This window comes from Pristis pectinata, chromosome 8, assembly GCF_009764475.1.
Source record: "Pristis pectinata isolate sPriPec2 chromosome 8, sPriPec2.1.pri, whole genome shotgun sequence".
NCBI classification, from domain to species: Eukaryota; Metazoa; Chordata; class Chondrichthyes; order Rhinopristiformes; family Pristidae; genus Pristis; species Pristis pectinata.
Window position 1 is genome coordinate 56,107,244 of NC_067412.1, and position 22,971 is coordinate 56,130,214.

Genomic DNA, 22,971 nt, shown 5'->3' on the forward strand with positions numbered 1-22,971 from the left:
AAACAACACACACAAAATGCTGGAGGAACTCAGCAGGTCAGGCAGCATCTATGGAGAGGAATAAACAGTCGACGTTTTGGGTTGAGACCCTTTGTCAGAACTGGAAAGGAAGAGGGCAGAAGCCGGAATAAGAAGGTTGGTGGAGGGGGAGGAGCACAGACTGGCAGGTGATAGGTCACCTGCCTATCTATTCCCCACCTCCTTCCCTTTATTCCATGGTCCACCACCATCTCTGAACAGATTCCTCCTCCTTCAGCCTTTTGCCTCTGCTACCTATCACCTCTCAGCTTCTTACATCTCCCTCTCACCCACCTCCACCCTCCTACCTTCCCCTTCTCACCTGGACTCACCTATCACTTGAACTTGCCTATCACCTGTCTGCATGTACTCCTCCTCCTCCCCTGGCCTTCTTGTCCTGGTTTTTGCCCTCTTCCTTTCCAGTCCTGATGAAGGGTCTCGACCCAAAGTGTCGACTGTTTATTTCCCTCCATAGGTGCTGCCTGACCTGCTGAGTTCCTCCAGCATTTTGTGTGTGTTACTGAATTTGGATGCTCAGCCATGATCGTATTGAATGGCGTGATAGGTTCGAAGGGCCAAATGGTCTACTCCTGCTCTGATTTTTTTTGTGTGTGTTTCTATGGATCTGGAACTCGCTGCCTGAGAGGGTGGTAGTGCCTGAAATCCTCATCACCTTTCAAAAGTATTAGGATGTATATTTGAAGGGCCATTACCTACCTATAGGGCCACAGACCAAGTCCAGGAAAATGAGTTTGGGCTGGGTAGCTCTTTTTTGACCGACACTGACACAATGAGCCAATGACCTTCTCTTTAATGGATTTTCCGTGATTCTCTTTTATAATTGTTGGGACCAAATCATTGATGTTTATCCCATCACAAACTCTCTGACATGGATTCTACACCACTATCACCAACCCCACCAGCGCTTCCCCGCCCCCCAGTGCCACGCCACCTATTTTCAAACTTGATATCCAGTTCAACAGCAGAATGGACTTACAACCCTGTATGCTTTCACATGGCTATCCTATTGCCTCAGCTCAATTGCAGCTGAAACTTCACCTCAAAGCCTCATTTAAATTTCTTATCCTGTGATGAATTCCTTTGTTGCCTTGTAACATATTTTAGGCCTTTGGAAAATAGATCTTTTGCACTGTACTACAAATGCCCTGTATCCAGGATTTCCTTCCTAAACCTCTCTCAGAACCTCCTTTCCTTTCAGTCACCTAATTATCAGTACCTTTTGGTTATGCATCCATTTGTTCGATTTTACCTCAAAGTGTCTTGGAACACTTTTCCACATTTAAAGGTTTGATATTTGCAATCCTGCTAATGTTATGTGTCTGTGTTTAATTACAATCCTGATTTTAGGTATCTGAAATTAAAGGAAAATCAGTTGTCTTATCCTGGACTCCACCCTCAAGTCCAGTGGATGTGGATGATAATGTTGAGCAATTACAAGTAGGCTGCACATATGAAGTTACAATATCAAACACTGGCACAAGTGGGAAATTCAAAGTGGTTTATAAGTAAGTGTACTGGTTTGATTTTGTTTTATTGTGAGCTATTTAAGGTTTTACTTTTGGCATGTAGGGTCGCTGTTGGGGCATTCCTTAATAACGGCATGTTGAAGTTCATTCTATCCCAGCACAGTGTTCATAAGATCAGTCTCTCTGTAGCTCAAGTGTGCTTGTCCCTAGTTAAGCATTAGCTGATCTTACTTTACCAGTTGGATTTACACCAATTGGGCCGAAGGGCCTGTTTCCATGCTGTATACCTTTATGACAATGAAAACTGATATGAATCACCAAAACTTAAGGCATAGGAAACAGCTGTTCAGGCCACCATATTCATGCTGGACAAAATTGATCAACTTGGTCTACCCCTGCTTGTAAGGTTTTTGTAGCTTATAACATTGAAATACCTTTAAAAATGTATCTTAATGACAAGTGAATTGTGAAGAGGAAGCTAAGGTCTGTAATATTCTGGGTAGATTAAATGAGAGAGCAGGGAGGTGGCAGGTAGAGTATAATAGAAGGTAAATATGAGGTTATTTACTTGGTTGGAAAGAATAGAAAATAATGTTTATTAAGCAGTGAGAAACTATAAAATGCTGACTGACAGGAGTCTTAGCGAGTTGGTTCATAAGAAAAAGAAAGTAAAATATTTTGTAGTGATGTAGCAGGAAACGGGTTGTAATGGGAGAGGTGACTGGAGACTGAAATAGAACTCAGAATCATAGAAGGGTTGTAGCAAAGAAGGCCATTTGGCCTAACAGGTCTGTGCCAGCTCTCTGCCGGAGCAATTTACTCGTTCCACCCCCTAGCCCCTTGTTCACCTTCCAAATTCTTCCTTGTCATGTAATTACTCCGTGCCATCATGAAGGCCACAGCGGAACCTACCTCCACCAAGTCTGCAGATGGTGCATTCCAGATTCCATCTATAAGATGTGGAGGAAAATAAATCCCTCTCCATAACACTATTAATTTTCTTCCCCTTTGTTTTATATCTGTAACTTTTAGTTTTCAACCTCACCACCAATGGCAACTGTCTCCCTTGATATACTTTGTCCTCACTCCTTATCATTTGATATACTTCTCTCAGCCTTCTCCAAAGAAAACAGTCTCAGCCTCTCCAGTATATCTTTGTAATGCAATCCCTCATTCCAGGAACCACTCTTGTAACTCTCCTCTGGACCCTTTCCAGTGTCTCCATACCCTTCATATAATGAGACAACCAGAATTAAACACAATACTCCAACTGAGGCTGGACCAGTGTTTTGAGAAAGCTTCAGCATAACTTCTCTGCTTTGATATTCTATTTCTTATAAATAAAGTGCAAATTGTATGCTTTATTAACTGCTGTCTCAGCCTGCCCTACCATTTTCAGTGACATGCTCCCATATCCCCAGTCTCTTATATATTCTATGTTGCCCCTCCTCATTCTTCCTACCAAAATACAGCACCTCAAATCTCTCCATCTGCCATGCGTACCACTGCGATTTCTTTTGTACTTCTATCAAAATCACAGGATGCATCCCATCAGATCCTAGTGGCTTACCTATTTGAAATTCAACTAACTGAAAACCAAAAACATTCAGTTTTTAGCAGATCCAGAGTCTCAGCTATCTCTACCTTGACTGTTACTTTGGAAGCACCTTCCCAGATAAAAAGAGATACAAAGTGCTGATTTAGTATCTTAACAGTCCTTAGTAGCCATGTGCAAGTTTGCATTGTTGTCCCCGTTGGGCCCTATTTCTCCATGTACTACCCTTATATGATTTAATGGATTGGAGAGCTTGAGTTATAGGAGTGATTGGATAGGTTGGGACTGTTTTCCCTGAAGCAAAGGAAGCTGAGGTGTGACCTAATAGAGGTTTATAAAATCATGAGGGGTATAGATAGGGTAGATAGTCACAGCCTTTTTCCCAGAATAGGGGAGTCTAAAACTTGAGGGCATAGGTTTAAGAAGAGAGGGGAGAGATGTAAAGGGGACCTGCGGGGCAACTTTTTCCACACAGAGGGTGGTGGGTTTATGGAATGAGCTGCCAGAGCAAGTGGTAGAGGTGGGTACAATTGCAATGTTTAAAAGACATTTGGGTAGGTTCATGGATAAGAAAGGTTCAGAGGGATATAGGCCAAACGCAGGCAAGTGGGACTAGCTCAGGTAGGCACTTTTGTTGGCATGGCGAGTGTATGGAAAGTGTTAAGTTAGCCAAAAGTCATTTCTGATTCCTCCTTAGTATGTGCAGTAGTGTGCAACACAAAATGGTGGTTGTAAGACAAAATAGTGTCAGCTTGGAATATGGTAATACCTTGGTGACGTGCATGGACACACGTCCTTGAGATTAGATACTGGTGAAGAATGTTTTCTTCTTTGCAGACCTGCTGTCTCCGTTTCTAAGTTATGTGCCTAGGCCGAAGGTTGCGAGTGATAAGAAGGTACAGGCTGGTACCACTAGGGAATGGAAAAGTACTGGGGTAAAAGTTATGTTAAGTTTTTGAAGGGTATAAAAGGGGCACCTTCTTTGTGCAAATCGGGACCTTCCCTTAGGCTGGGTCACGACTGGTGCTAAGACAGACAGAAGGCTGCGTGAAAGGCTGTCGGACACCTGAGGTTCCCTCCGGCATTATATAGATCGGTTCATTGATTGGTTGATAAGTATTATTTTGCTTCCTTCTGTATTTTGTTAAGTATTCTTCTTCCTTTCTGTATTTTATTCTTTATACAGCTCCAATAAAGTAGTTCCTATAACCTTTGACACATATACAGTGTCTCCTTTGTTTGCGAATACCTCTTGCAACTGAATCAGGAAAGAACAAGGAACAAATTTTAAAATATTTTCATTACGAGTTGGGCCAAAGGGTCTGTTTCTGTGCTGTATTACTCTGAACCTCCATAAGTCTATATGCTTATAGAACATTCTTGGATTCCCATTTACTTTGGCAGCTAACCTTTACCTCCCTTATTTTAGTTTTCACTCTCACTTTGATTCTTTTGTAGTAAGCCTGGTTCTCGCTGGTATTTACAACTCCACACATCATAAGTAGCCCTTTTGTTGCTCTTCCTCTGTATTGCTTTCTTCGTGGAGCTGAGGCAAGAAATGAATAGGTTACATTGGCTTTTACTGAGGAAGGTGTTCCTGGAGACTCAGTCAAGAAGATGTGGTTAAGATTCTGGAAGGGCTAAAAAGAGAATGTATGTAAAAGGCTCGCTGTGCGCAAAGTGGATGAATAAACTGGTTTAGATAGAATGCATCTTGGGTGGCCAAGGGAAGTAAATAAAGGAGGAGATTACAGAGGCTCTGGTCATAATCATGCAAACATTAGCAGTGTACAGGCAATGCCCGAGGAGTGGAAATTTGCAAATGCTGTGTGCTTGTTCAAAAAAGGATGTGATGATATACCCTGTGCTTACAGACCAGTTAGTTTTAGTTTAATCTCAGTGATGGAGAAGGTTGAGAAACAATAATCAGGGTCAAAATTAGCAGCCATTTGGATGAATGTGGATTGATTAGGGAAAACCAGCATGGATTCATTGAAGGTAATTTGTGTCTAGCTAAACTCAAAAATGAACAGAGTTGATGAGGGAAATACATTTGTACTGTTATACGGTAACACTCCAATAATCCGGCACACTCGGGACTTCTGTGGTGTTGGACCGGTGGATTTTTTGAACCATTGGATGTTACTCTAGTAATGCAAACAAAGCACTTTTAACTCACTTTTTTGGATGATACACAGTATTGTAATAAATTTTCCAGTGAACTTAAAATGAACAGGTTAAAAAGCAAGCATAGGAAACAGGTTCTGGTCAGTTTAAAGAGAGCAAAAGAACTGGGGCCCCACCGTGAGCTACACGGGAGCGCAGGGAAAGAGGCTGTGGAGAGTTGAAAGAGTGCGCAGCCAACATCACACAGTGGACCAGACGTTGAATCATTAGGATATCCAAATAGTTGAATAGCGGATTACTGGAGTTTCATAGTTAAATTGCCATATGATAGGTTTGTCATCAAGATTGAAAGCCATGGAATAAAAAGGGCTGTATATAGCAGCATGGTAGAAAATTGATTTAGTCGCAGGAAACAGAAAGTAGGAGTGAAAAATTATTTTTCAGAGTAGAAGGAAGTGTACAGTGGAGATCCCCAGGATGTTAATACCAGGACCACTGCTTTTCTCAATGTATTAAATAACGTGGTCTTACGTATACAGGGCACTAAGCTTGAAGGAGCCATGCACTGTTTACTGGATAGTAATAGACTTGAAGGAGATATAGACAGGCTGCTGTAATGGGTGGTTATGTGACAGCTGAAAATTAATTTTTCACTTTTCTTAAAATTTCAGTGGAGAAGAAACAACAGTCACAATATCTGAACTGCGACCTGCCACAGATTATCATGTTAGGTACAAACTTACTTATTTTGCGTGTATGATTTGCGTGCTATCTTCTACATATGACATCATGTAAATGATGGAACTTAGATTGATATAGATTGATAGTGTGAAGTGTTTAATTAAAGTGTTAAATTGAAGTGGTTATTGTGATATTCAAGTAACCTTTATTTGAGATTGATACTAGATTCATTTTAAAATCACCCCTAGAGTATTACTTATTACAAACATTTTCTTCTTGCATTTTTTTTTATCTTTTCCCCCCACTAAAGAATTCTATTATTAGCTTTTTATCATGTACAAACTACTTCTCAACTCTTTCTTAGCCATCCTAAGAGACTATCCCAGTTTTGTCAAAAAAGTGAAGTGGCTCTTTCTTTTTTGCTGACAAACACCAAATTCTTAGTCTGTACATCAGTTAAACTCGACACACTTCCAAGTCCTAAACAGTATTAAAAGTTACATTTTATCACTAACATCAATGACTCCTTCCTGTAATTGACCTTGTTAATGGTAACCAATGTGCAGAGCTGTACAGTGGGTATCATTTTAACTTGACACACAATGCACGTCTACTCACCTGAGCTGTGCCAGATAGAAGCCAGTATCTCTTCACTGCCTGAAGCAGTATCACTTTGGTCAGAAAGAGGTCAGGCTGCCAGTTCGCCTATCACAAATATGACAATAAAAAACAAGGTGAGGAGTAATTTCCCATTATTCAACTATCCCAGGCTGGTGGATATTGAAAAGTAACTAAATGTGTGAAATGGAGACACAGATGTGTGAAATTCTGTTTATTAATTTGCACATTTATTGCTAGCATTGCATCAAAGTTCATATAAACTCTCATACTATTTGCTACAGGTTCATTCGGCAGGAAAGGTGCATTGTATTTATGACAAATTAATTCTGGAAATCCAACACATAGGAGTAAATTTTCTCTTACATACAGTATGCTGTTGTAGGACTGTTCATAAAATGGCTGTATTTTTCTCTCTGATACAGAGTTTCAGCAATATATAATTCAGTAAAAGGATCTGCCTCAGAACCAACAAGCTTTACCACAGCGACCATCGAACCTGATTGTCCAGCTGCACCAAAACTAATTAGTAGAACCAAAACCAGTCTAAGCTTGCAATGGAAGGTATGAATTTGCAAAATGATCATCTGCAGCTACTAGAAAGTTATTTTCTGTTGGTATGAGACTGAAACAATGAGTTTTTTTTTCTAATACTGGAAGGATGTAACTGGTGGAGTTCCCAAAGGATCAAGTTTCAGCATTGAATTATTTACCATTTATATCAATGACCTGGAAGAGGGGAACTAAAGTATCCAAGTTTGCGAATGACATTAAAATATATGGGACAACAATCTGCGATATTTGGACTCTGTAACAGGATATAGATAGGTTGAGCGAGTGAGCAAATACTTGGCAGATGGAGCTTAATGTAGAAAAGTATGAGGTCATGTACTTCATTTGGAGGAATCAAAAGTTAGATTGTTATTTACATGAGAGAGACTGCAAATAAGTAGAAAACAGAGGGATCTAGGTGTTCTTATGCATGATTCTCAAAGAAGCAAGTAGTTAGAAAGGCAGATGGCGTATTCGCATTTATTGCAAGGGGCGAGAGTTTATAAATAGAGAATTATTGCTACAATTGTACAGGATGCTAGTGAGACCAGATCTGGAGTAATGTGCAGAGTTTTTGTCCCTTTAGGATACACCAGTGTTGGTAGCAGTCCAAAAGAAATTCACTTGGCTAATTCCTGAGATGAGAAGTTGCACTTATCACGAGTGGCTAAAGAAAGTTTGATCTGTATTCTTTGGAATGTAGAAGAGTGAGGGGAGATATTACTGAAACATAAGATCTTAAGAAGGATGACAAGAATAAATGTTGGAATGTTTCCATGGAGTGGGACGGTCTTGAATGAGGGGACAAGGTAAGGGGGCAGTCATTCAAAACTGAGGTTTATAAGAACTTCTTCTAGCAAATGCTGGTGAATCTCTGGAGGGTTGTGAAGCTAGATCATTTGAGATATTTAAAGAGGAGACGGATAACTTTTTGAAAGATTGTGGAATTAAAGGGTATGGGTCAGTGCCACAGAAGATTGGATGGGCTGTGTTTAGAAAATGGAGAAGCATGAGCAAACTTCACTGCAAGGATATTGGTGACCCTCCCATTTAGGTGTCACCCGTCCTTCTTGTACAGGCTTCACCTGCCCTGGAAGAGAGTTATGATTGAAAGTTGGGTGATGGAAGTTGGAAGATGGAAAGTTCAGTGGAGTATTGGCAGATGAAATTTAATCCCAACAAGTGCAAGGTGATGCATTGTTACAAATGGAGAGGTTTAAGGTCAGAGGACAGGGTTTTACAGAGGATTTGAGGAGGATTTTTTCTTTGCAAAGAAAGTGGTTGATATCTGGAACTCGCTGCCAGAGGAGGTGGTGGTGTCAGATACAATCAGTAATGAGACATGTAGTCAGGCACTTACATGGGAAGGCATAGAAGGATATGGACCTAATGTAGGCAAATGGGATTAGTGTGGATGGGTTAAAAAGTCAGCATGGATGTGGTGAACCAAAGGACCTGTTGCTGTGTTGTATAGCTCCATAACTCTAAAAGGAATTGAGGCCGAGGAGAAGATCAGCCATGATCATACTGAACGGCAGGGCAGGCTTAAGCAGCTCCTGCTCCTATTTTATTGTGTTCTTTTGGTGATAATATTACAGTAAAAGTACAGAAAAGATTGTATTTCAGCCTTTCTCTTCTGGGTGATCATGCATAACAAAAAAGTACTAATATGGTAATAAATCCAGTGCTTCCGAACCTTAACAACATCTAGTTTTTGTTTCAGGCACCCAATGATGGGGGTTCTAAAATCTCCAATTACTTATTGGAGTGGGATGAGGTAGGACTTCTTTGCATTTTTTTAACAACAGTTCTCCTTGTAAAACAGTCAGAGTAATAACGTAGATAAAGTAGTAAATTATTTGTAGCTTTCTTTATTAGCTAAATAGAATTAACTCTGATTAATGTTCTCTATGTAGGGAAAGCATAACTTCTTCAAGGAATGCTACCTTGGACTTCAGAAGCAGTACAAGCTGACTAAATTGTCACCATCTGCAGGATATATGTTCAGACTTGCAGCTAAAAATGATTTTGGATTAAGGTAGGTAATATTAATTTTAAACTATGTAAATGGCATCATTTCATTTGGAGAAAGAAAAACTAATCTATCTTAGTTAATGGTGAAGATTTTCCATCTAGCTGTTGTTTGAAATACTGGAAAGAAAGAGCTGAATGTTATGTAATACCACAAGATGGCATGTCCCACTGCTGCAGTACTCTTTTACAGTTAGAGTGCTGTGTGTCATTGTGCTAGTGCAACAGAATATAAAATAATTCCTCCATTTGAGCTGGATACACAGAGATGACAATTAGAATGAGAAGAAGTAGAGAAGGTACAATAGGAATGGAGTAAAGGAATTAAATAGGATTAAGCGGTAAGGAAAAAAAGGACTAGTTTGTGCATCGGATCAACCCATTTGTCCTCTTGCCATTGGCTCACAGCCTTGAGTTCAATCCAGATTGATAAGAACAACTTTACTCTCATAATTGTCATCTTTCTGATATGTTGACCCTCATCCTTCTCCCTTCCTGTTGTTAGGTCTTCTAATATTATTAAATCCTACCTTTTTGATAAAGAGTCCATTCACTTCAACAAACCTACCTTCCATGTCTCGGGAACCATTCTTCTTGTATAGCTGTAGACCAGAATTATTAGTAAGTGGATCAATGTCATTGTGGAAGCATTACTTTGTTCCAGACCTGTGGAGATTGCTTAAAAAGTGAGTGGCAGTGTGAGTTCCTTGGAATTCAGAAAATACTTCTGTAACTGAAAGCATGTATGACTGGAATAAATAGAAAAGATAATAGTAAGGCTGTGGGACATGCCCAGCAGGCCAAACTATACAAATAGAGAGTGAAATGTGACGGGCAGAAATGGCCAGTTTTTATAGAAACAAAAAGAAAGAGCAAGTTACCTAAAGTTGGAGAATTCAGTATCAGTATTGTGAAGAAACCTGATTTGCAACATTTATAATTCTCAGTACCTTTTAATGGAATGCCCAAGCATGTTTGACTGATTCAACTACCTTGGTAAATGCAGTGATGAATCATGAACTACCTGCATTGCATTTAAATTACTTTCGTTTCTTTCACCAGTGGCTTCAGTGAACCAGTACAATATTATACAGCGGGGACTGTTCCAGCTGCCCCAGCTTCTCCTCAGCTTATTCAGGCAGGTGTCACTTGGATGTCACTGGAGTGGAGTAGACCCAGTGGTGTTTCAGATGATGAATCCATTACATATATCCTGGAGATGGAAGATGAAAGTTCAGTAAGAAACATTTTCAGTGTTTTGTCTGTGTGCACGTATTAATGTAAAGGCAGGCCTCATGTACGCCTGAACCCAACCAGATGAAGTAAAACTAGCCAAGATTCAAGAGTAGCCCAACCCTGAACTCTTATTTTTAAGAATTTGTTAAAACTAAGTGAACTCTACTGGAGTGCTCTTCCTGCCCTAACTTGAACTATCTTTGAATCTTAATTGTAACTTCAACTCAATTTTAGCTGACAGCGTTTCTGACTTTCAGAAACTTCGGGTTATGGACAGTTCTCGGAAACCTAACATGATGCAGGGAATGTCTATATTCATAGGAAGATGATCAGTGGCAATTTCTATGGTCTGGAACCAATCAAGTCCCAGGGATGCTGGACTAGATAGTTTCAACCTGCACTATAATTACATAGGGGATTGGTGAGACTACATCTGGAGTACTGGTCTCCTTGCCTAAAAAAGGATATATTTGCTATGCAGCAGGTGCAGTGGCAATTCACCAGACTGATTTCTGGGTTGGCAGGTGAGGAGAGATTGAGCAGCTGGGCCTCTATTCTCTCTTTTAGAAGAATGAGGTGTGACCTCATCGAAACACTCAAAATTCTTGGAGGACTCAACAGCATGGATATGGGGAGGGTGTTTCTCCTGACTGAGGCATGTGGAATTAAGGATCACAGTCTCAGATTAAGGAGTAAATCATTTGGGATTGAAGTAAGAAAACCTTCCTTCGCTCAGAGGATGGTGAATCTTTTGAATTCTCTACACTGGAGATTTATGGATTCTCAATTATTTATTGCATTCAGAGAAGTCAATAGATTTCTGGACATTAAAGAAATTGAGAGATATGGGGATACAACATGAAAATGAGGTAAATAGGGACATTGTCAGGCTGCTGCCTCACAGCTCCAGTGACCTGGTTCAGTCCTAACATCCAATGCTGTCTGTGTGGAATTACCAGTGTTTTCTCCATATGACTGTGTTGGGTTTCCTCTGTGTGCTCTGGTTTCTTTCCACATCTCAAAGACTTGCTAGTTGGTTAGTCATTTAGCTACTGTAAATTGCCTTGAGTGCTTAGGTAATGGGTAAAAATCTGAGGAAAGTTGATGGGAATGTGGGGAAAATAAAATGGGGTTGTTGCAAATAGGGTTGTTGCAAATAATGATCAGAGCAGACTCAGTGGGCTGAAGGGCTGTTTCTGTGATACATAATTCTACAGCTCTATGGGAAGATCGGCCATGATCTTGTGGAATGGGGAGCAGCTTTGAGGGGTTGAATAACCTACTTCTGCTTCTTTTTCGTATGTTTTTAAGTAAATTTAGAAGTTCAAATTTGATTGGATGGAAAGTTTTAAAACAGGGAGATATTGAAAAGCTATTTTCCACTAGTGAGGAATCAAAAATAATAGGGCTTAAATTTAAAATATAATCGATTTAGTCTACATAACAAAAAGAAAGCACTTTCTGCACACAAAGGGTAATGAGAGTCTTAAACTGTTAGCTCCTTGCCCTCTGCCCTCTTCTCCTACAAAGGACAAAGGCCTTAACTCCTGGGTCAATTGATGTTTTTAGGAACAAGATTGACAAAGCTTTTCTGAAGTGAGGTGAATTAAAGGATTTGAGGTGCAGATCAGCCTTGATTAATAATGGAGCAGAGTCAAGGGACTGAATGGTTTTCTTCATTCCTTATATTCCTTTGAATTTTCATAACATATTATCAGTTCCGTCTTTCACAGTTGATAATAGCACTTTTTGTCCAACTGCAAGCTTAAACTAATAGTCATAATTTATTTTTCTGGAAGGAACATTTTCTTTTTTTTTGTAATATTAATTTCTCTTAAACAAAAAAGATGGGGCACAAGTTTGAAAATGTAATCTCCAGTTAATTTTGTTCAGCACATTTTCAATGGGCCACTGTCTCAGGTGAAAGCCATCCCCAGTGGAGAAACTGTTATCATATTTGATTTGTTAACTCATCATTATTTTTGGCTGGTTATCCTTGAACATGTATTGCGAACCAAATTTATAGAAGAGTAAATTGAGAGTTTTCTGCAAAAAGATCTTATTTTTGCATGTTACTGCTGAGAAGAACAAACTGTTAAAACTGTAAAGCTGTCTGTAACTCCATTTTTTAAAAAAAAATTACAGGGTTATGGATTTAAGGTAAAATACAATGGAGATGAGCTTGCTTGCACTTTAAAAAATCTCACACGGAATACCTCCTTCAGTTGCAGGGTAAGTACTGTTTGCATGTTCATCTCTTATTTTCCCTTTATGACCATTGTTCTAAATTAAATCATCAACTCCAAATCATAAGAAATAGTAATTCCCAAGTGAGGAAGGAAAAAAATCAACCTGGGCTCCTAATTAGTTCTATCCCATTGAAAAGTGAGTGTTGAATCAGTGCTAAATCACATCTGGCATTTTTTGCTTACTGTAGTTGAAGTTGAAATGTAACGATAGCCACCAAATGAAGTCCAGTGTTAAAGCCTAATCTTAATGGGATTCCTTGGCATTGTATTAAGGAATTAATTCTCAGATCCTGTGCCTGTTTTGATTTAAAAAGGACCTGAGGGGCAACGTTTTTACACAGAGGGTGAGCGGTATATGGAATGAGCTACCAGAGGTGGATACAATTGCAATGTTTAAAAGACATTTGGATGGGTACATGGATAGGAAATGTTCAGAGGTATATGGGCCAAATGCAGGCAAATGGGATGAATTTGGATAGACGTCTTGGTCAACTTGGACAAGTTGGTCCATGTTCTATAACTCTATGGGAAACATTGAGAAATGGCAAAACTGGAGGCAGTGCTTTTCCGTCTATCAAAGTTTCTTGCAAGAGTCTTGTGGGTTGGGCTTTATCACGTGGTAACATCACTACTGCTCAGGACCTCACTACAGAGCTTGATTGGTTTTCCTGATCCAAGGAAGTTCAAGAGAATGATGGGTGGATGGTGGGTCCTACTTGGGAAAATTCACAACAGAATATGTCATCCTCCACTGTGTAACAAATGAACTGAAGTTTAATTTTCCCTACTTCTTGAATGCGGTTCATGTTCTCAGTCTGCATTTTTTTAATACTTAGGTCTTTGCCTGTAACAGTGAAGGCAAAAGTAACCCAAGTGATGTTGTCAAATATTCCACGTGTCCTGAAAAACCTGGACCACCCAGTAAACCAAGTGTAAAGGGAAAAGTTCATGCACACAATTTCAAGGTTGTATGGGGTAAGTCACACTTGGTGCATTAGGAAGTCCACTGTGAAAGAAACTTCAGTGATCTGATACAATTACAGAGACACAAGAAGTTCTGTGGATGCTGGACTCTGAAGCAACACACAAAAAGTGCTGGAGGAAGGGTCACGAAGGGTCTCGGCCCAAAACGTCGACTGTTTATTTCCCTCCATAGATGCTGCCTGACCTGCTGAGTTCCTCCAGCACCTTTTCTGATACAATTATATTTTTTCCGAATTGTGTACATGTAGTTAATCTGGAACATCTGAATTGGTAGTAGATAGGAAGTGCATGTCACTTTTACAAAAGGTTTCAAAACAAAAGAATAAACCACTGTTAACTGACAGAAATTCTTTGATATACAATTAAGAGGTAGGAGACCTAAGACTCAAACAGTTTGGACAAATGGGAAAATATAAACAAAGTGGTTGAAATGTGATCAAGGTTGGGAATTAAATATTCTAATATACTTAACTATTAGAAGACAAAATGAAGAAGGAGGTAAGTTAGCCTTTATTTTAAAGAATGGAGGCAATGGGGGGAGAATCTTAACTCAGAAAATCAAGAAGCATTGTCAGTTTGGCTGCAGCTTAAAGAATGCAATAGGAATAAAGCATTGTGAAAGTTGTCTATAGGCCCACAAATAGCGGTGGTAATGCAGGACACAGTATAAGTATAGAACTTAGATGTACATGAAACAAGAGTAATTCAATAATCTCGGGGCTCTTTAATCTGCAGATAGACCACGCAAACCAAACTAACAGTAAGAGTGTGGAATCGCTGGAGTATATTCGAAATGGTATAGATGTATATTGAGAAGCTAACATGGGAATGAGCTCTTTATGAACATATGTACATGCACTAGAATTTGGAGCAGCAGTAGGCTACTCAGCCCCTTGAGCCTGCTCCATCATTTTATAAGATCATGGGTGATTTGATTGTAACCTCAATTTTGCATTCCCTTCTACCTTAGTAAACCTTTCACCACCTTGCTTATCAAGAATCTATTTACCTCTGAATTAAAAATATTCAATAACACTACTTCCGTTCCCTTTGAGGAAGACCTTTCCGAAGACTCATGATCCTCAGAATTGGCATTTTTTTTCTCAGTGTTAAATGGGTGACTTCTCATTTCGAAACAATTGAAGATTGCGTCTTCATGACTTTGGCTCTTTCAATCAATTCTTTTCTCATTCTTCAAAACTTGAGCAGATACTGTCGTGGTTTCCCGCAATAAGTAGATGACCAGGAGAAGCAGAAGATTCCTCAAGAAGTTAAACTTTTATTTGCAAAGAAAAGTTGTGACAGTCAGACAGTCACTTACTAGTCACCCTCTGACTACTGCCCTCTCTGACTGCCCCTGAGCAAAGCTCGAGGGCCTTTTTTTATACCTTTTTTCTTAGCTCAATTACATTGTTACAATCCATCATGTTCTCTCTTATCTTCACAGTTTCCTCCTTCACCATTTGCCTTCTTTCACAGTTGTCTCCTGGCTCACAACCATTTGTCTTTCGCCACAGTCATTTCCTGACTCAGTCGCAGGATACCCCAATTATTTATGGGCATGGGAGTACTGGTACTAGTCTACAGAACTATCAGTTATAAAACAATACTAGGCTTATTTGCTACAAGGCTAACAGTTATAAAACATTACAATGTGTCTCTATTACTTATGAGTTCTGAGACTTGCTGGCACCTGGCTTATCAGTTATGAAAACTATCAGCTACAGAACTGCTACAAAATCATTAGTCGCACTAGCCCTAACGACCATTAGCTACACAACAGATCAACAGTGTGTTCCTAGGAATGGGATAACCATCTGTTTAATGAGCTACACTAAATCAAAAGTGTCTCCGTAGGAATGGGCTAACTCTTTCTTTAATTAGCTATATGTTTCTCGTGCTAAGAGTTTCCCGCGCTCGAGCTGAAGAAGAAGGTGGCCCAGCGGCCATCTTAAGGAGATCAGCAGCCATCTTAAGCACAGAGCAGACTATGAATAAAAAAAATGTATAGCCTCTACCTTCTATATATTCTATATTCCCCCCTTTGAGACCTAATGGTCTCACATAGACAGAGAATTCAAAAGGGCATGGCATTTAGATGCTAAAGCCAATCATCCCAAAAACAGGTATAATGTACTTTTCGTGTATGAGCCCCATGGATTCACTCTCTATTTCCTGGGCCAGAGGGCCAAAAACCCATCCCTCCGTAACAGAGACGGGGAAGAAGACCCTGAGGCCCTCACAGACTATTCCTAACATAAACATAATTGTCATCTGCAGAGTTATCATCATCATTCGGCACATCTCCCCGAGTCAGATCATAGAAGTATGTTGTTGCAACTTCCTTCGCCGGGGGGTTCGACTCAGCCATTGCCTAAAGTATCGGAAACTGTTTTGCTGTGGTGCACACTAAAAGGGACTTAAAGAGTGGAAGGAAGCAACAGAAAATAAGTGTAGACATAAGCAATGCCATACCCACAACCATTGCAATTTTGGTTAACCAGGCTCCCCAACCACCTAACTTACTTTCCAGCCAATCAAAAAACTGATGTCCAAACTCTGCATTCTGTTTAACCTCTTTCCTCAAAATTTTCAGTTTATTCATTGCCTTAGCAAAGGATCCCTCTGGGCTGGTGTTATTTGGTATAAAAGTACAACAATGTTCCCCAAACAGTACACAGACACCTTTTTTATCTTTCTCATCACTTCCCCCCTTGCACAATGGTCTAGCCCATGTGCCTCTGAAATGAGGGTAGTAGGCAAAGGGGTGGGTACTACCAACAAACCGTCATCCGTGCTCCATAAGCCTTCTTGGTCCCGCTTGGCTCCTCTTTGTCTCCACATTGTTTGTTCTGCTAGAGTTGCCTTACCTTGTATTTCAATTATGTCCTCCATTACGGGTTCTGGACTCAGACTCACCTGAGGTGCAATAACAGCCAAACAACATCCAGAGGCTTTCCTGGCTGCTTCATCCGCAGCCTGATTACCCTTTGTCACCATGTCACTTCCCTTTTTATGTGTCTGACACTTTATAATAGCCAATGCTCTAGGTTGCTGTTACTAAATCTAAAATTTGCTGACAGTGCTGTATAGGGTCTCCATTGCTTTTCTTAAACCCTCTTTGTTTCCATGCTGCTCCAAACAAATGATGTACTCCATGAGCATATGCTGAATCTATATAAATATCAACTTTCTCACCCTCCATCATCTCACATGCTGCTATCAAAGCCTTAATCTCTGCTAATTGAACTGAATAGGGTTGTGGACAAGCTTCCAGCCTAATTGTTTTAAACTGAGACTGATCCTGTTGCATTACTGAAAATCCTGCGTGATTTCCATTGTGGTCTCTGTAGCAAGAGCCATCCACAAACAAAATCTTTTTTTCTACCTCATCCAACAGTTCTGACTGTAAGTCCACTCTTAATTTGGCAAATATCATCGTATCCCTCACACACTCATGGGGCTCTCCTTCATAGCCCAGTGGAACATAATCAGCTATGTTACTTGTGGTACACCTTTGTATGGTTATGTCTGGAAATGTCAGTAACATCCGAAACACAACTATCCTAGCTGGTGTCAGTATAAACTTTCCCTTTTCCAATAATTCTGCTACCTTATGATGCGTGTACAGAATCACAGGATAACCCATGGTCACAGATTATGCTTTCTCATGAGCATAGTGCACTGCTGCCAGTCCCTGATAACAAGGTGGATATCCCTGTGCCACCTCATCCAGTCTCGCACTATAATATGCTATTGGCTGTTTTGTTCTCCCTATGCCCGTCTCCTGTGTCAGCACTGCTGCAGCATAACCTTACTGTCTGTTAGACACATAGAGATGAAAGGCCTTTTCATAATCAGGCAAAGCTAGCGCTAGGGCTGACTGCAATTCCTGCTTAAGAGTGTTAAAAGCTATTTCTGCCTCCTCATTCCATTGCAAAACACCCTTCAGGTCTGTATGTCCAGCTTCCTTCATCATTTTCCTCAATGGCATCACAATTTCAGCATATACTCCAATCCAGTCTGAACTGTATCCTGCCATTCCCAAAAATGTCTTCATCTGTCCTACTCTCTGAGGTTTAGGAGCTTTAGTTATCACTGCAATTTGATCCGACACTATCGACTTTGCTCCCTTAGATATTAATCTACCCAAATATTCCACCTGCCGTTTACAAAACTGCAGCTTCTTTCTGGATATTTTATGACCTCCACATGCCAATCTTTCTAACAAAGCCAGAGTATCCTGCTCGCACTCTTCCTCACTTTTGGAGCAAACCAACAAATCATCCACATACTGTATCAGTGTACTTTCCAATGTTATACCCTCTAAGTCTGCCTTCAATACTTGGTTAAAAATATGTGGTGAATGCTTAAATCCCTGCGGCATCCTAGTGTAAGTATACTGGTTACCTCTGTAAGTGAAAGCAAACAAGTACCAGCATTGCTTCGCCAAAGGAATGCTGAAAAAAGCCGAATATAAATCAATCACAGAAAAACAAACTGCCTCCAGTGGCACATTAGTCAACATCGTATGCGAGTGTGGGACTACAGCTGGCTAATCTTCCACTACGTTATTCACTGCTCGCAGATCATGTACCAGTCTCCACTTGGACTTGTCTGCTTTCAAGACAGGTAACAGTGGAGTATTACAGGGGCTACTTGTGCTCTCAAGCACTCCTACTTCAAGCAATCCCTGTATTAGCGCTATTCCTTCTTCTGCTTCCGGTTTCAAGGGATATTGTGGCCTTCTAGGTGGAATCACTCCCTGTTTTAGTTTTATTTCTACTGGGCTTGCTGATCTTACTCTTCCTACATCTGTGTCATGTTGTGACCATAAAATGGCTGGCAGTGCCTCCAGCCTTTTATCCTTCTGCTGGCCCTCTTCTTCCACTAGCAATGTCATATGTCATTGAGGGGTTACCTCGACCTCCTTAGGGTTTCCTACCATCTCTATGTCTGTTGCTACTCTGACATAATTATCGTCCCCAGACTTCCAAACCCTTGGTGTCACTATCTGCCAATCAATAATTGTTCCTGCTTGCTTCACCATGGGCCCCAAATCTTTGGACTGGTATCCCTCATTTACCAACAACGTTACATGGGGTGCAGCTCCTGGCACCCTGTACCATTTCTCCAGAAATGTATTTTGTTTTATTTGCAAGGCAGCTCCCTGTTTCCTTATTATTATTGCCTCACCTTTTAAATGCTGCTGAGTATTTACTTCATTGTGCCATTGTCTCTCTATTTCTTTACACTGAGTCTCATCAAGAATCACTGTACAATTGCAACTCAGTCTTAGGTGGCTTGGCCTTAGGTAATATTACCAGAGTGCCCTCTTTCCATTTTCTCCAAGTTTTCCAAACTTGATCTTCTATGTCCCCTATCCAATATACATTCGCTCTTTCAGCTGCCTGCACCACTAGCTGAGTGCTTATTTTTTCCATGCTTAACCCCTTCAGGGTGCATTCTAATTTCAATCCCAGTTTTAGCAGTGCATCTCTGCCTAACAAATTGATTGGGGTTCCTTTGAACACTAAAATCGGTAAAACTATTTCATTATTTCCCATCTTTAAACTCACTGGAGCTGTAAATCGTGTTAACTGTGCTTTTCCCGAGAACCCTACAGTTTTAACAAACTTTTCTGACATGGGAAGGTGGGAGGTGTACTGTGGCTGTACACAAGTGTATGTGGCTCCAGTATCTATCATCATTGGTGTTATTTGCCCTTCTAGAATGATCTGAACAATGGGCTCTTCGTCCACCTCCCGTGTTATCATTGGGTACTGTTCCTTCCCACCCGGGTTCTCTGGACACCCCTAGCACCTTCCATAGGGGTTGACAGGTCCAGTCAGACCTGCTGGGGCTGGTCCTTGATTAAACTGCTGCTCACTAAGCATTGACTCCCGCCGAAATGTGGCGGGCCAAGGGTTGTAAGGACAGTCTCTCCTGATGTGCCCTGGCTGATTACATCCCCAGCATAATCCTCCTGTTCCTCTTTCTACCTGTCTGCTCCCTGGCCCTTTTTGCCAATTTCCTCTCTGCCCTCTTCCTTGGAAGTTCCAGTCCTGTCTGGGCTGTTGTCCAAATTTATTTTGCCCCGATACGGCGTTTGAGGAAACGCTCCCCCAAAGACGATTATCACTGACATGGGGCTGTCTGGCCCTTGTTTGGCAGTATAACAGGTTCCTCCAGAAGCTGGCACTTGGTTCATTTCGGTCAGCACAACCAGATCAGTTGTTGCTGGCAACATCGTTTTACCTTTTTCTTTTTCTTTCTTTTTAAGCTCCTCAAGCTGCATCTGTGTCAGCTTTCTTTGCACCTCCTCCTGCTGTTCAATCAGCTTTTGTCTGTCTTTTTGGTATTTCTCGACTGTGTGGACTACGTGGTCCCTAAATTCTTGGTGGGACATCGACGTCAGCCCTACCACCTCCTCGAGTCTGGACTTGACTTGGGGGGGCATTGCATCTACAATAGCAGTCCGAAACAACGTGGTCATCAACTGGTTGCCCTCCACCTCTTGCTCTGTTTCCAGTCTCCACTTTTTCAGCTGGTTTTCTAGGTCCGCTGCCGGGTTTTCAGTCTCTCCCACGTGGATCCCCTTATAAAGCTTTGGGGTCCACTTTCGGTGGATAGCAGTCACTGAAGGCCCTCCATACCCTCTGCCTCACTCGGACAAAGCCGCTTCCATCAACATTTGGGCTATCCACCACTTTCGTTGAGCCAGCTGAAATCATCAGTTCCCTTAGTTTTGAGGTTCCCACTACCTTCACCAGTAGTGCCTTCAAGTCACCTATTGCCGGTAAACCTCCTGTGGTCCTGAACTCAAAGGCTCTAATCCATTTACACTGTCCTTTTCGTATATACTGGGTAATGCATTTATCAGCCTTTCCAGGTCCTGGGTCCCCTAACAAATGCACTGTTTCGGTCGTGGTCCTTTCAATAAAGTGGATACACTCACCTTTCCCCTTGCGAGCACTGGCTTGCTGGTCCACTGTCCGATTCCTCATCAGCCTCTGATACCTGCTCTGCTTCTATTTTTCTGTCACACAAGATTTCCTGGGGTTTCTTTTCTCCCCTCCCTCTCTGAGATCCCTTATATGTCCGCTCATCGTCATAGACCTCTACTTCCCCTTGTACCACCACTATTCCTTCCATTATTGGGCACTGTTTTGAATTCCCTTGGTCTGGATAGAGGAGGATTTATTCTACCTCTTTTAAAGTCCGCTTATAAGGGTGACTTTTCTCTCCCCGTGTATGGTAACGCTGTTTCTCTGGTTTTCTTAGCGTCCCCTAGTGACGCTCTGATATGGTTTTCTCCTCATTTCTCCTTCTGTCGGAAAAAAATTCAGTATCTCTGCCTCCTGCTCCCTCTTCTGGTTTCTTTTTTTCAGATTTGTCTTTTGGTTTGTAGTTTTCGATTAACCCCTCCATTTCCTCACACAGGCTTAAGTCAAAAGTTCCCTCTTTTGGCAATTTTGTAACTAGATCTTTGGTTCTCTTTTCCCATTTTTCTGAAATTTTTGTGATATCACTTTTAGATGCTGGAAATTTTTACTTAATACTTCAACTGCAGTTCCTTTTCCCATCATGTTGTTTTACAGGGTGTTTCTCAGAATCTCACAACTCACTTGTTAGCACTGTTGTTCCCTATACTACTTCTACACCTAACTCTATAATTTTTACTGCCCAATTTGCCGGCTTTTGTATTATTTAATCTTATCCAATTTATCAAAAGATTCTTACCTCTTTTGTTCTCCCCGTGCAGACCCCTTCCTAGGGCGGTATCCGCAGAACTTTCCTTTACACCTCGTCCGTTCAGACCCTCGTCTCCTGCGAGGCGGTAGCCACAGGGACTTCTCTTACCCTGTCCGTGCAGACCCTCGCTCCCTGCAAGGCGATATCCACAGGGGCCCTGCCCGTTCAGACCCTCGACTCCTGCGAAGTGGTAGCCACAGGGACTTCTCTTACCCTGTCCGTGCAGACCCTTGCTCCCTGCAAGGCGATATCCACAGGGGCCCTGCCCGTTCAGACCCTCATCTCCTGCGAGGCGATATCCACAGGGACTTACCAGCACCACGTGGAATTTTTACTTTAATCAATTTCTATTCTACTCACCCCACTGCGCAGTTTTCTTGATCAATCCCCTGAGTCTCCTTTAATTTCAATTTATGCCAAATTGTTTGGATCGGAGAGACCCTTCAACAATCGTTTAACACTTCTGCGTCTGGAGACCTCCCACACCCAAAAGAGTTCTGGTCCAAATTAACAGTGAAAACGCTTATCTTTTTTCTGGGTCGTCACCCTTTACTCTGCTGGTCTCGTGGGGGTCCCCTAGGGACTAGGAGGTGTCCTTGATTTGTCGTTCTTTTCTTATGGGTCTCTTTCTGACCCTGCTCACAGAGCCAAATTTGTCGTGGTTACCCGCAATAAGTAGATGACCAGGAGAAGCAGAAGATTCCTCAAGAAGTTAAACTTTTATTTGCAAAGAAAAGTTGTGACAGTCAGACAGTAAGTTACTAGTCACCCTCTGACTACTGCCCTCTCTGACTGCCCCCGAGCAAAGCTCGAGGGCCTTTTTTTGTACCTTTTTTCTTAGCTCAATTACATTGTTACAATCCATCATGTTCTCTCTTATCTTCACAGTTTCCTCCTTCACCATTTGCCTCCTTTCACAGTTGTCTCCTGGCTCACAACCATTTGTCTTTCGCCACAGTCATTTCCTGACTCAATCGCAGGGTACCCCAATTATTTATGGGCATTGGGAGTACTGGTACTCGTCTACAGAACTATCAGTTATAAAACAATACTAGGCTTATTTGCTACAAGGCTAACAGTTATAAAACATCACAATGTGTCTCTATTACTTATGAGTTCTGAGACTTGCTGGCACCTGGCTTATCAGTTATGAAAACTATCAGCTACAGAACTGCTACAAAATCATTAGTCGCACTAGCCCTAACGACCATTAGCTACACAATAGAGCAACAGTGTGTTCCTAGGAATGGGATAACCATCTGTTTAATGAGCTACACTAAATCAAAAGTGTCTCCCTAGGAATGGGCTAACTCTTTCTTTAATTAATATATGTTTCCCACGCTAAGAGTTTCCCGCGCTCGAGCTGAAGAAGAAGGAGGCCCAGCGGCCATCTTAAGGAGATCAGCAGCCATCTTAAGCACAGAGCAGACTATGAATAGAAAAAAAATGTATAGCCTCTACTTCTATATATTCTATAATACAAGTCTAGTCTGTGTTCATCATAAGACAACCTATCCATTCCAGGTTATAGTTTAGTAAATTTTCTCTAAATTGCTTCCAATGCAATTAATGTCCTTCCTTCGATAAGGAGACCAGTACTGTGAACAGTACTCCAGATGTGGTTTCACCAATGCACTTTAAAACTAAAGTATAACCTTCCTACTTATGTAATTAATTC

General features: G+C 41.2%; 1 protein-coding gene across 1 annotated transcript in view; it reads left to right on the forward strand.

The window, feature by feature from the left end:
* LOC127573137 (fibronectin type-III domain-containing protein 3A-like) overlaps positions 1–22,971 on the forward strand; it is a 144,314-nt gene that overhangs the window by 87,898 nt on the left and 33,445 nt on the right. Inside the window, exons 8-15 of the mRNA XM_052021068.1 lie at positions 1,387–1,544; positions 5,859–5,918; positions 6,912–7,050; positions 8,762–8,815; positions 8,955–9,076; positions 10,132–10,306; positions 12,451–12,537; positions 13,391–13,529. Coding sequence (XP_051877028.1) covers positions 1,387–1,544; positions 5,859–5,918; positions 6,912–7,050; positions 8,762–8,815; positions 8,955–9,076; positions 10,132–10,306; positions 12,451–12,537; positions 13,391–13,529 — 934 coding nt within the window. The remainder of the gene's footprint in view (positions 1–1,386; positions 1,545–5,858; positions 5,919–6,911; positions 7,051–8,761; positions 8,816–8,954; positions 9,077–10,131; positions 10,307–12,450; positions 12,538–13,390; positions 13,530–22,971) is intronic.